A 14,394-nucleotide genomic window follows, 5' to 3' on the forward strand; every position below is an offset into this window, starting at 1 on the left:
TACGTAACAGGGCTACATGCTGAACATGTATTTGGGCTCTGACATTATATTCAGAATTCTAACTTTCAAGTCAGAATTTTTTTTAACTTCCTTTTCAACGTGATGTGAGAAACTGGGAGACAAAAAGACAATTAAATGTAAAATTTATTACGCAAAATGTACAACAGCTGCTGAAGCTATTTTACAGCTCAAATATAGATTTTTTATTTTACTTCCACCTTGTGGAATATAATATTCAACTTAGTTTGAAATTCTGTCATGAACTCTGAAAACATTCATAAAAAACACACTGGCTCACATTGAACAACTTTTCAAAGCAGGAAAGCTGACCTAAAGTGCAGTTTGAATCAGCATATAACAGGATGCTCAAAATAACAAACCATAATAAACAGTTCAGAAAATGTTTAACAGAATTTCTTCCCAAAATACATTTGTACTGTTTTGAGGTTGCTTCACACTGCTCTACCTCCTACAGAGCGTCCTTCAGCTCAACAAATCAAAACGTTTTCATCAACCTCTGAAACCCGACAGCTGTTCTTCTGTGTCTCCATCCGACCAACATCTCCTGCACTCATTCAAACAAGACAAAGTGCATTCCACTTATAACTGCAACACATTCAGTTTCCTCCTTCCATAACTATGGGAAAATAAAAAGTACTAAGTTCTCTTAATCGTGCATCTAAGAAAAATATGGCGTTTAATGTGACTCGAGAAAAAACATATTCGATTTTCAAATCCTTTAAAAAATTAAAATCTATAATGAATAAGAAATCTCCTTTTAGACTAATTAACCCTGTTTAGCACCAACAACAGCTCTGACATCTGAACATTGAAAGGCTGTACTGCTCTTCAGAAGTGTTTAATAACGGTGCTTGCTAAGGTCTTCTCTGATCTGGTATCCATAAGTTTGAACCTCACAATTAAAACAAATGACTGACTTCAGATCAGCTCTCCTGCTTACAAAAAGTAATCGAGTAAATGTGGCCTGAAGAGACAAATGTCAGGATGGTTTGGAAGAGTGGGAGGACATCATCAGTATGAGCCTCGCATCCCGCTGGCCCGCGAGCGTCCGCCCCCCCCTGAGTTATCGTAGTAGCCCCCACCACCATGACCTGAGAGGGATAAGGAAAGAAAGTTAGTGTAAAAATGTGTGAAGTCATTTCTAATGAGATTTGAAGAAAATATATGATCAAAACTAACAGCAAACTTTGATTTACCATGAAAGTGAAACAACTCACCCATTTCAGCGGCTCCACTGGCCGTTGAATTAAGAAACAGCTCGATGTAGCGGTGCTCTGTGGAGAAAATATCAATCCATTAATCAGACTGAAGAACTCGTGTTTCTGCTGCTGTGATTGTGTATTCAGTCAGTAGAGGCAAGTCGGCATGCCCTCATTACAAAAGAGAACACAGCCAGGAAAGTAAAAGGCCCACCTGTGTACGATACATCTAGAATTTCTCCCCACTTTACCTTGCCGTCAGATGGCCCCTTCCCACAAGGAACAAAAGACCGTTATCTAGCAGGTATCAGTTATAGACCAGCACCTTCTGGGTTCTGTGAGGTGAAACGGTTGTTTTTGTCCAAGGAGTTTGATGGCTTTGAATAGAGCATAGATAACGTCTTCAGATGCCCAAAGGCTGTCTGACAGCAAGGTAGAGCGGTGACATCATTCTAAATATACCGTACACTTGAAATCCTATAGCTTTTTAAGGTGGCTCAAATAAATGTTTCCTCGTCCCACAGCAGTTAAACCCCATTTCAACTATACATTGGCAGCTTATCTGTTGATTTTGTGCTATTATTAATGCTTTTCTTATGAGAGACAAGTTGAAGAAAATAAAAGGAGGACATACGCATGTGGTTCTTGTCTTTGGACATGGCTGACACAGCGTCTTCATGGCAGCGAAACTCCACATCGGCCTCCCCTGTGGACTTCCCGTTAGGAGCCACATCGATGTGGACCCGCAGTGGATTTAGAGGAGAGAAGAACTACAGCAACAAAGAGAGATACATAAACTATTAACACAGGCATACACACATGACTCGTTTAGTGTTTTCTCAAATGTAGTAGCTCACTGGTCTTGGTGACGGACACCACTCTAAGTATGGCGTAGAATCATAGGTGTGTATATGATGTTTTGCTGCACTTCCCTGCAGTACATATCCATTTTATGATGTAACAAGTTAGTTAAAGGGTCCTGGTTTCTGAAGCAGAATATTTAGGATGGATTGGTCAAAAAGGAATCTGCAAGCTTCTGTTGTGACAGAGTTGCTCTTACTTTAGCGATGTCTCCCTCTGTGGCGCGGAAAGGTAAGCCCCTCATGTGAACAAAATGGCCGTTGTGGAAGCCTGTAGAAACATCTCCTTGACCACCGTAACCGTGGCCTCCCATTCCTGAGTCAATCGCACACAAACATCCACAGATTAATAATGCATCATTTAGGAATGTAGAACAGAGAAATAATCCGATACCATTGTTTCATTTACTTAATGGCAATAGAACTTATCAACATAGCGTGAAACCTTCATATAGCTTTCCATGAGATTACAAGAAGGTCACAATCCGCTGCTTTTAGAAAATCCAATCCTAATTGTACTTCTTCACACTGACAATGTAAAACGTCTTCATTTTTAGGTTCAGAACATTTTAAATTCATGCCACACCTTGATTCATTTGAAAGAGGAACAATGTTAAAGTATCACTGACAAATGTCAACAAAGCAACAACTGGAAGACATTTCAGCCTTCAGCAGGGACTCAATATGACGAGGCATTTCTTCCGTGTTGCTGAATGCCAGTGAGAATGACTTTACCTCTTCCTCCTCTCTCTCCTCTCACTCGCTCATCAAACATGCCGTTGTCAAAGCAGTTGTTGTTGAAGCCGTTGTAGCTGTCAAATTCACAGTAACCTGGACACAGACGAACACAACAAAGTTAAGCAAGGCTCATTCTTTTACACTAACTGAATAACTATCTCAGCAATTACTTTATTTTATTTATTTATTTTTTTTTTTTATTATTTTATTTTTTTTTCCATTTTCTTTTTTTATTAAAGTAAAAAGAACAAAGAACAAAGGGATGTAACATAGATGTACATGGTATGTTGGGACATCAGCATCTGGGTTTCTCGATACAGCAGCAATAACATATTATACAAATATACAGAACAGTGAGATCTCAAGAATCAAAATAGCCTAAATAAATAAAACTAACAAAGGTAAATAACACCATCACAAAAAGACAAATCTAGCAATTACTTAAGTCCACGAAATCTGGCCGTGACTGTTGTACATAGGAGACCCATACTGACCACAGCTTAATAAATCTGTCCATTTGTAGGCGAAGTGAAAAGGTAATTTTTTCCATTATGTATACTTCATTAACTATATCCTTCCATTCCTCTATTGTGGGGGAGTCAGGATGCAGCCAGTGCCTCGTGATGGTTTTTTTACAAACAGATATCAGAATACTAAATAAATAATTGTTGAAGTGCCCTGGGTGAAAATCATTTTTCCCTAAAATAAAAATGCAAAACTGGAAAGGTATTTTCACATTAAATATACTTTCCAATATTTTGTGTATCTCTAACCAGTCGGCAATTACTTTATAAAAACAACACCGGCTCCTCAGGATTAGATATCATTGTGGTTCTACCGTCTTTAGCACTTTACAATTACACCTTAGAAATACAGAACTGTTCTTACCTCCTCCATAGCCCCCCCCGCACCTCATGGTGTCCATCAGAGCCCCCCCGCGGCCAGGCCCCGGCGCAAAGAAGCCTCTTCTGGGGCCCCCCATCATGGGTCTGTCGTAAGGCCCCGGCCTCTGGGCTCCCACCCCCTGGTGGGGCAGCTCGTAGTAAGCTCTGATCTCATTGCGATTGCTCTTAAAAATCTCTATGTACCTGCAATGCAAGCGGCCCGTGGGGGGGGGGGGCAGAGTAGAGGGTTAGGGAGCAGAAATGGCTGAGCTCGGGTACATAAACAGATATTTACAGAGAGAGAATGTAAACAAACACAAAACAAATATTCTAAATAGTGGTCTAAGTACTTTCTCAAAATGAAGCTCTCTCATTAACTGGGCTGTATTAAATAGCTCTAGATTTTACATGTTGCATTCAAAAAGTAGTTAGGAGCTTTAATGGTAGAGGCTTCCTTGACTAACCTCCTCTATACTATGCTTAATCCCCTCTGCAACAGCAATCTATCTGTAACATGTAATACAAGTTCTAAATAAAGTGCCAATAACATTATTTAATATTCCCAAATGTTGCTCTAAAAAAAGAATAGCTCTCAGGTCTTAGACTACCAACACATCTGCATATGGCATAAAATACTCACACCACCTTTCATTTATTGATTAGTTAAATTACCTTTCATCCCATTATTCAACATCTCACCATTGTTACAATACATAAACCCATCCCAATAACCATATCAATAATTATCACATGACCCACCCAATTCATATTTATCATTGTTTTACCATTATTATTATTCTAGCACACCAACCCATGCTTATCATTCAACCATCACAGTGCCCATCCCATTAATACCATAATTACTCTTATATGACCACCCATTAAACACTGCATTAGAAGCCCATCCCAGCCAGCCCGTCCCCTTCCCATCCGTCCCACCTGTGCCCTATTCTTTCCTTGTGTTTCCCCAGAGCCTTTTCTGCTATCTCCTTTGAGGCAAACTGCACGAAGGCTTCCCCTGTGCTCCTCCCCTGGCAGTCCACTGGCAGAGTAATCCCATTTGGCACGATTCTCAACCCTTCAACCCAAGCACACATAAATACAGAGGTCGGTAGGGAGACTGATAGATGTATGGAATATATATATAACAAAACCCACTGCATATCTGGAGGATTAATGTACGTCATGAGGGGAAATGTACTAGTATCTGATAAGACAGCATTAAAAGAAGAGTGAGTTTAAACTTGTAAGCTGTCGGCAGGGGGATGGAACAAATACTGGGTTGTAGTCTGCAGCTATAACATGTAGGGGAATGCAGGTGGAAAACTAGCCCACCTCCTAAATGCCCTTTAGGAGGCATGACATCAAGGTCATGGAATATGCAGGTCAAATAAACTGTTGACGTTACACAAACAGAGTAACAGCAGGGCTGCACAATATGTCACAATCATTGAAAACTTGTGCAATTCTTTTTTATTGGTGTACTTTATGGTTTTTTTTATACAACAAGAGATTTATTGTATTTTAGCCGAAAACTACAAGAAGAAAATAAATAACGCATATTTTCATATTCTGGTTGATTGTGCAGCCCTGTGTAAGAGGCATACTAATTCCTAATGATGACAGATTTGTAAACAGTGTATACTACTACAAGAACATGACACACAGACATTTTGGCAAAAATAATACAACTTTGTAATACAAGTGAAAAGGACACATAAGGAAAGATAAATGTTTATGCTTATGTTGTGGTGTGTAGGGTGATCTACAGTTGGCAGTGGTTTGAATTTGTCATGATATCTGTCAGAAGGAGTATGTAAATGTAGAGTTGATTTGTTGTACCAGTTTTGTACGAATATATTAAAAAACATTAAGACGCGATAATGAGATATTATGGCTTTCAGTTCTACATGGGCCTTTAGACTTTGAACAATGTAAGGAGACATTTTATGCAACACAGGGCTATACTTATATATCAACAAGAGATGAGTGAAATGTTTGCAGAGCCGAGATTCATCTGACAATTCTTCTAGTGGTTGTCTCATTTCATTGTTGCTCTTTTGCACATTTGAACCCTAGCTTTAGTTCTGCACCCTAACACTGTGGTGTAGATAATACTAAGTGTGTAGAAACTATCCCTCAGATTGAAATACATTGTGGAATATCAGTACAATGCAATAACAGTTACAGAACTTTAAATGTTCGCGTACCTGAGAAGAACTGAACGATCTCCTCCTTGCTGCAGCCGAAGGGAAGGCCTCTGAGTCGCAGCATGCAGCCGCTGCAGCTGTCGTAGTCAGCTGGCCCGCTGCGCTTCAGCACCCAGTCCATCTCACTGCGGTTCGACTTGAACACTGAGTCACACAGATAGAAACACACACGTCTGTTTTAACCAGAAATGCATTGAACTTGAGCCGAGAAAGAAAACGTTATATGCAGTGCAAACACCCAGGAAGCCCCATCTGAAATGTCAGCAACAGGGTGAGTTGCACTTTGACCATATGAAGAATTGCTGCAATATATGAGATTACTGATACCAAGAGAAAGTCAACAAAGTTGAACTCTTACGTGTCCATTAGTCTGTTATGATCGGTTATACTGCTTACCCTCTATGTATCGGTGTCCCATGTATTTACGGTCCTTGGAGAGAGCAATCTTGAAATCCTCAGACATTTTCAACTCAATAAATGCCTCTCCACTCGGACGGCCTTCTTTAGAGTAGGTAAAGCACACTCCGTTTACTTTCCCAACGATGTCACAGTCTGTAAATGATAATACATTTCCTTAGTACAAAGCCTACACCAAGATATTTCCTGTCATAGCAGAACATGTACAGCAGGCCTATTCAACTGGCGGCCCGCGGGCCGGATGCGGCCCAGAACCAACTCCCGAGTGGCCCAGCCTCCCGTAGCCAAATTCCTACACTAGTACAGACCATGAACGCAACACTCCGCGTTGCATAGAAACCACCAAACCACAACGCAGCACGTTTTTTGAAAGTGCATCTAGTGGTGCTAGCAACTCTAAAACATGTCTCTCTCAACTCTGAAGCGTAAACAGAGACAAAACGGTAATTGATCTTGTGGAGCAGATCCAAGTCAAGCTGGACCTTTTCGCGACCAACTTGAACACGGGTCGGATGCTGCATTTTCCGACGCTTCCCAAACACATCACATCTCCGGCACAAATCACGGATGTGATGACAGATTTCATTGCGAGGTTGAAAAAGAACTTTGCCGGTCGATTGGATGGACTTGCTCTGCCCAAAGAGGTGATGATGGGCTTTGCCAGAGACCCCTTCAATGTTGCAATAGAGGGGGACGTATCAACCAGAGCAAAGGAAGTGGTCCCCTGCATCGACAAGGGGAAATATACACTGGAACTTATTGACATGCAGCGCACTAACGGGCCAGCGAAGTTTTGGAGTGATGTCAAAAAACAGCAGTTCCCTAACGTTCAGAAAGTAGCGATCTGTGTGCTCAGTATGTTTAGATGAAAATACATGTGAATCAAGCTTTTCACACATGAACTCAATCAAAAGTAGCACTCGCTGCTCCCTGACTGACAGCACTCTTCACCAATGTCTTAGGATTGACATCCTATGAGCCATAAATCATTGCTCTTGTTCAAAACAAAAAATGTCCCTTCTCCCATTGAGAAAGTCAGCGATGACAAATCACAAATGAGGTGATAGTAAGCACCTAGTTTACTATAGTAGACGTGTAGTGTAGTATTCATTCATATAGTTACCCGTATCCCTTGTTATGGGTTTGTGCACTGAAGGGTTTGACAGTTCTTTCTGTATTCATTTAAATGCACTTTGTAATGTGTCTGGGTCAAATGGACCAAAATGTATGATTTTTTTGTTATTACTTGAAAGTTGAAAAAGTATTGCTACAGTACTGCCTCTTTGTGTTGCATTGGAGCTCTTTAGCTGTTTTTTTTGTATGTGAGCGCATTTATTAAGACTGCTATTATTGTATTCAGTAAATGCACTTTGTGATGTGCCTGGTTAAAAAAAAAAACCCTGAATATTTGACTTCTAAAGCAAACAAATGTAATGCTACAACTGTGCACTTTTTTTTCCGATTCTGTTCAATTAATGCTAATTTGTTGTGTTTTTATGGACTTTTTGACGTATCTTTGTTAGATGAACAATGAATAAAAATTGCATGTTTTTCATCGCAGTAATATGTGTTGGTTTAAAATGTGTCACTACCCGCTTTTTACAGGCCGCTGAATGTCTGGCCCAGCTGAATTTTGTAGTTATAAAATCTGGCCCAACTGAATGTGTAGTTGAATAGCCCTGATGTACAGGGTACCACTGAGTGGATCTTATCAGAGCTATTTGGAGCTACAGAAAGTAGAATCCTACAGTCCAGGCTCTGTTCAACCTGAGATCCTGAAAGTTCTCTAATGTGAAATACAAAGCATTTATGTGAGTAAAAGGTTGTTGCTTTATACTCTTTGACAAAGTCACAAATGAAATGTCACTTACATTTATGCAATTAATATGAAGGAAATAACATTATGTTCACTAAAATGGATGAACAACAATTAAAAACATAATCCCAACTTCAACACTAAGCAAAATAGTTGAGGTAATCGAGATATCATTTCAATCTTACCACTAAATAGTTTTACAGCCTCAAGCTGTTAAGATGTGTGTATTCTCACCAGAGAAGAAGCTGGCGACCTCCTCCTGTGTGCAGGACCAGGGGAGTCCTCTGATCCGAACCACATATCCCTCTTCATTCATAGACATCCTCACTGCCAGAGAGCACAACAAAAGTAATACTTTTATTAAATACAAGTTTGCTTATGCAGTTTTTAAAATATATATCTTTGTTGAGTTCATGTTTGCCATGGGTCCTTATTTGAAGTGTCAGCCACTATCAGGAGTAGGGGCAGCCTGTCCGTCACAGATGCTGCTGCTGATAGATGTTGTCCATTTTAGTTGTTCAAAATAAGCATTTAAAATGTAACTTCCCTACAATAATAATAATCTTGATATATACAATAAGAGCAGTCTGTTACTTTCATGTGTACAATACATTATAACCCAAGCAGAAGTACCATGAAATATGCATATTATTCATTAACATCCTCAGTGCAATAATAATAACTTTAAGTATGCACACCATCAGCTCAGCAGGAAGCTGAGGTTATAAATAACTATTTTTTAATATGTGTGACACTAAACAACAGTGGTGTACCGTAAGTAACTAATCACACTTACTCAAGTACACCATTTACTTTGTACTTCTACCTCACTACAATTCAGAAGTAAATAGTGTACTTTTACTCCAATACATTTATTTAATACCTTTAGTAACTTTCGGTACGTATAATTGAGTATATTTTGATACCAATACTTTTGCACTTTTACTTGATAAACATTTTTAATGCAGGACTTTTACTTGCAACAGAGTATTCGTACACTGGTACTTTTTTTGCTTAACAATTACCAATAACGAAAACACTATCTGGAACCATGAACAGTATTCAATAACGAATGCCCAGTAGGTCATATTTGAATAGTTTAGCATTATAATGCTCTTCACTGCAGCTGTCAACACAGTCTAAAAACAAGCTAACATTTGTCACTTCCTCTTTCCAACTCTGTTGTCTCAACGTGTTGCTAGCTAACGTAACCAAAGTTCAACTTAACTTACGTTGAGATTTCCAAACATATCCAAACAAGACGTTTAGCAATTATTTGGTAAGATTGGTTATTTGAAGGCCCCCACAGGAGAGTATTTGTCCGCCCGGGTGCTCTAATGATGCTAACGCCTCTTTTCTGTCAAGCTGCTAATGTTAGCAGCTAGCAGGCTAGCAGCTACGGCTAACTGTAGGCCACTGACAGCGGTCAAACGTACAGGGCACACTAGTTCTTCACCCAACGGTCTAACGCTGTCACTGAGCATCAAAATAAACATCCACAAGCACACATCACTGTGTCGGAAGTGAGTGACAAATGTGTGAAAACGATGAAATTATCTCACAGTCGCCTCTCGTCCCCGGTCTCCTGCCCCTATCCCGAGCCTCAGGCAGGTGTCACTAACGAGCAAACCAGCTCAGGTATGTTCTCGCGAGAGTTGGACAAAGAAAAAAAGGAGATGAAGTTTGAGTCTTTTTTATACTATATATATTTAATAATAACAATAGGACGCCATTTGGCTAAATTGATATTTTAGGCATGAATGTGCTCATAACACAACAAATAACGATGTTTATTTCTAATGGAGGCACGTTTATTTATACAGCACATTTCAATACAAGGCATTTCAAAGTGCTTTACTAAAAATGAGAAACATTAGGAGCATAAATAAACATAGCAGCCGAAACATAAACATTTACCAGGCCAATAGGCTATAACTTCAAGCTCATTTGTATGTAATTTTTGAATATAACTTTTCCACCTCTGATCAAAATGGTTTTTTTAACACAATGTATGAATTGTTTTACTCGTCTTATGACAAGTAGATTCTGACACCAGACAAACAGTTTATGCCTGAAGAAGATTAGTCATGCTTCGATGACAGTCTGGAAAACACGTGACGCAGAAAACAAACAATCAGGGCGTAAAGTCCACCGACTGCAGCAGGTCAACTGTGGGAAACCACATTGTCCTAAAGACGATTTAAGCTGCAAGTCCTTGTCGTGTTTAGTCTTATCATAATGGAGATTCCAGTATTTACCGTAGATGCCTTTTCTAATCTACCGTTTAGGGGAAATCCCGCTGCAATTTGTCCACTTATGCATGTGAGTAATAATATTTAGGTAAAAGTAGGTCTACATTAATGTCATAATGCCATGCATATCGTATAAGTTGTTGCAATAGGGTTGATAAGGACGTAAAGACACTTCAACTTGCTGTTTCTAAATTGTGCATATCATTTCTTTTTTGTTCAAGGATCAGACTGCTCCTTGTAACTTTTTGATTATTTGGACATATAGAGTTCCAGTTTTAGTAGCACATAAATTCATAAAAAAGTTATAAATTACGCAGCATGACATACATGTGTTTCTTATCAATACATCCATGATCATGTAGCCTACCTCAGTGTTTAATTATTGTTACAATTTGTTTCAACAATCACTGTTTTTTTTAACAGGAACTGACGGATGACTTGTATAAGAAGATAGCAGCAGAGATGAACCTGTCGGAAACAGCTTTCATCACCAGCATCAACCCGTCTGACAATTTTACCACAGGTCAGATAAACATTTTAATACATGTAGGATTTAAGACTTGTTTTATGGATTAAAAAATGCACCAGTCTGGGACAGGTTAGCATTTCATTACAATCATCAACCCATTGTTTAACAACTCATGCATTGTTATTGAGACTGGTTGAATGGGGATGAAGCAATAAAGATGCACATATCTGCCAGTGGCCAATGTAAAAGTGCCTCTACAGTAATAATCACAGTGTCCATTGTGCACAGTTTTATGGTAATGTATCCATTCATAAGGAATACTGTAAAAAATATGCTAAGGGAGCAACTTTTTAAACTGTGTAGCTGAGAGTACAGTGCATAAAGCAAAGCAGACACAGGACAATGTCACAACACTGTACTTAATTTCAAGCAAACTGTTTCCCTCTTCATACTCTTATAGAAAGCACCTCTGTGGAGGGATATGTTTAGACAAAAAGCACCGGTCTGACAATGTGATTAACAGGATCAAGGTTCCGACTGCGATGGTTCACACCAACGACTGAAGTGAATCTGTGCGGTCATGCAACTCTGGCATCTGCAGCAGTGCTGTTCAAACATAAGGGTAAGTTACCAAAAAACAAACAAGCATGTATACAGATCATCAGATTAACTTCCATTTATAACCCTTTTATGTATTTCTCTCTTAGAGAATGTGAATCCCAAACTGGTGTTTGAGACGAGGAGTGGAGATCTGGCTGTCACGCAGCGGGGGGAAGGGTACGTCATGGACTTTCCTCTCAACCCACCAACAAAGCAGGTTAGTTAGTACACTTCAATAATATATCACTTATCAAAATAAGCAAATCCAATTTGTTAAAAGTAAATGAAAAAAAGGCACAATAGCTAACATCAACCTTTATAAGTGGTGAATGCTAAAACTGTGTTTTGTTTTTTTTAAACCCAGAATGCAACAAAAACATCCTGGACTAGCAGTGCAAAGTTTTTCAGAAGAAAGTGTTTTCAGTATCCTTTGCAATGCAGTAATTAATAACACAATTATTCAAACTTAATTTTCTTCTAAACACCTGTTTTTTCAGGATGCCAATGAGTTCAAAGACATCTTAAAGGTAAGTGAGACGCCTACTCTATGAGAATATGCTTTACAGTAGAGTCCTGCTTCACTGTCTACATTAACTACTTAACTTATGTGCACATTATTTTCTTCTTCCCCTACAGGCTGCAGTTGGAAACCACCTAATCCAGGATGTTTATCTGTGCCCCATCACTAAGAAACTGTTGGTTCGACTGTCTGACAGCTGTGACAGGTTACCCCACACACCCAACCACCCACCCACCCACCCCCCCCCCCCCCCCCCACACACACACACACACACACACACACACACACACACACACACACACACACACACACACACACACACACACACACACACACACACACACACACACACACACACACACACACACACACACACACACACACACACACACACACACACACACACACACACACACACACACACACACACACACACACACACACACACACACACACACACACACACACAAAATATTTGCATGTTGCCAGGTTCGTTTGTGACTCTTCCTTTGTGCCGCATGTGTTTCCTGCAGGTCAGTGCTCACCAGTCTGAAAGTTGACGCTGCTGCTCTTCAGAGAAGTGAGACGAGTGGAAGAGTCAAAGGACTAATCGTCACCATGAGAGGTAACCGGAGCTTTAAAACATTAGATCCTTTGGTTAGTCTTTAGTTTTATGATTTGTTGGGCCGGACCACATGCTGTAATCTTAAATATAAAGTAGTTCCAAAGACATGCAGACTATTTTAAGATATGAGTAATAGATTACCTAAAATGCCATGCTAAACTATTTTAAGTCAGGCTTTTTTAGTTTGTCTTTATGTTGCATCTCACTGTGAGTGGTTGTCACAATCATATTATACTTAAATTAAAAGTAGTTATAGTACAGTGTAAGAGTACTCTAGTGAGAGTCCTGCATTTATTATTCTCACAAGAAAAAGTACAGAAGTAGTAGCATCAAAATAACTTTTAAGTGCTTAAAGTAAAAATACACATTATGCAGAATAATGTGTATGTATGTGCAGAATTGCCAGTTTCGGAATCATAGCCTATCATACATTCTTCTAATATATTACTGTAAAATAATTGTACAATAACATATTTTGAACTGGTAATTGTTGGCATATTTGAAATGTATTTGTATATTAGTTTATATACTACTGGGTAGCTTGGGGATCAATACATTCTTATTGCAGGTCTCCCTTGAAAAAGAGATCGATGATCTCAATGGGACCACCTGGTTAAATAAAGGTTTGAAATTGATATAATACCGTCATTTGTTAATTTGATTTTATATTGATAAAAAGCTACTAACTTAAGCTATCAAATAAGTTTAGTGGAGTGTAAAGAACAATATTAGCCTCTGAAATGTAGTTTTAAAGACTATGAAAGTAGAAGAAAATAGAAATGATCAAGTAAAGTATCATACTTCTAAGGAACTGGAATATACCAAGTCAACAAAAATGATATGGTAAAAGAACACTACCGAGACGAGCCCTTTGTGAAAACTACAAGCGATGGTTAATCAAATCGTTCTTCATTATCCACCAATAGGATCCCCAGACTGCCAGCCAGGATACGACTTCTACTCCAGATACTTTGCTCCATGGATGGGCATCGCTGAGGATCCTGTGACTGGTACACAAACATTAAAACTACAAACACTTCTACTGCTGCTGTTTCCCCTGGAATCACACAATCTGACTTAGATGGCCTGCAGTGTGTGTATGGGGCAACATTGTAAAATACTCTTATAATCAAGTAATCCAACCCATTGGTATACAAGCAACAGGTATGGGCTAAACACTACATGTGTCTTTGGAAATGTTTTATCCGGTTTTGTCTCTCTGCAGGTTCTGCCCACACAGTGCTGGGTGGTTACTGGTCTAAGGAACTAGGAAAGAAGAAAATGCTGGGTAATTAATTTAAACTAATTTCACATTCACTTTGATCAGCATCTCTAAAACAAATGTAATTTAACCAACCCATAGAGGCAACAATTGGACCAACCATTAAACAATGTGTTATTATAGTAATAAACACCACCTGTTATCAAGTTAAACAGCCCTTTATTATTCAGCTGAATCATGCTGACACTCATATTCTCCGCTCTGTGTTTGTGCAGCTTACCAGTGCTCCAGTCGAGGCGGGGAGCTGGAACTAGAAGTGAGAGACGACGGAAGAATCAACATCGCTGGACAGGCCGTCACTGTGCTGCAGGGAACAATCACGCTATAGCCACATGCAGGCTAATGAGAGCAGGGGGTGATGGGACAAATCATCATGTGCCTGCTCAGAGAAGCAGACGGATGCTTTGTACGATGTTATCAAAAGCAACAAGACATGGTTTAAATAAAAAGCAAGGCAAATTCGTGTCAAGTCTGATCAATCTAATTTAACATCTGACAGGA

General features: G+C 39.3%; 2 protein-coding genes across 3 annotated transcripts; one reads left to right on the plus strand and one right to left on the minus strand.

Moving 5' to 3' along the window:
- Window positions 1–126: 126 nt before the first annotated feature.
- On the minus strand, window positions 127–9,848 carry hnrnph3 (heterogeneous nuclear ribonucleoprotein H3 (2H9)). 2 transcript variants are annotated; one of them, XM_079664123.1, is made up of 11 exons: window positions 9,708–9,848; window positions 8,380–8,472; window positions 6,309–6,464; window positions 5,913–6,056; window positions 4,642–4,780; window positions 3,707–3,906; window positions 2,816–2,911; window positions 2,281–2,396; window positions 1,855–1,990; window positions 1,239–1,295; window positions 127–1,112 (listed from the first exon to the last, which is right to left on the minus strand). In XM_079664123.1, the coding sequence occupies exons 2-11, from the start codon at window positions 8,465–8,467 to the stop codon at window positions 1,033–1,035; spliced, it is 1,212 nt and encodes a 403-aa protein (XP_079520249.1). In that variant the 5' UTR covers window positions 8,468–8,472; window positions 9,708–9,848; the 3' UTR covers window positions 127–1,032. The 2 variants fall into 2 exon arrangements, with proteins under 2 accessions (XP_079520249.1, XP_079520250.1); XM_079664124.1 differs by lacking the exon at window positions 9,708–9,848 and adding an exon at window positions 9,378–9,692.
- A 408-nt stretch (window positions 9,849–10,256) lies between these two features.
- LOC307028804 (phenazine biosynthesis-like domain-containing protein 1) lies at window positions 10,257–14,352 on the plus strand. Its single transcript, XM_079664127.1, has 10 exons — window positions 10,257–10,467; window positions 10,821–10,920; window positions 11,390–11,488; window positions 11,574–11,683; window positions 11,964–11,993; window positions 12,103–12,191; window positions 12,520–12,611; window positions 13,538–13,621; window positions 13,837–13,899; window positions 14,109–14,352. The coding sequence occupies exons 1-10, from the start codon at window positions 10,384–10,386 to the stop codon at window positions 14,219–14,221; spliced, it is 864 nt and encodes a 287-aa protein (XP_079520253.1). The 5' UTR covers window positions 10,257–10,383; the 3' UTR covers window positions 14,222–14,352.
- The last annotated feature ends 42 nt before the right edge of the window (window positions 14,353–14,394 follow it).

Source organism: Notothenia rossii, assembly GCF_949606895.1.
Source record: "Notothenia rossii genome assembly, chromosome: 2".
In the NCBI taxonomy this organism is placed as follows: Eukaryota; Metazoa; Chordata; class Actinopteri; order Perciformes; family Nototheniidae; genus Notothenia; species Notothenia rossii.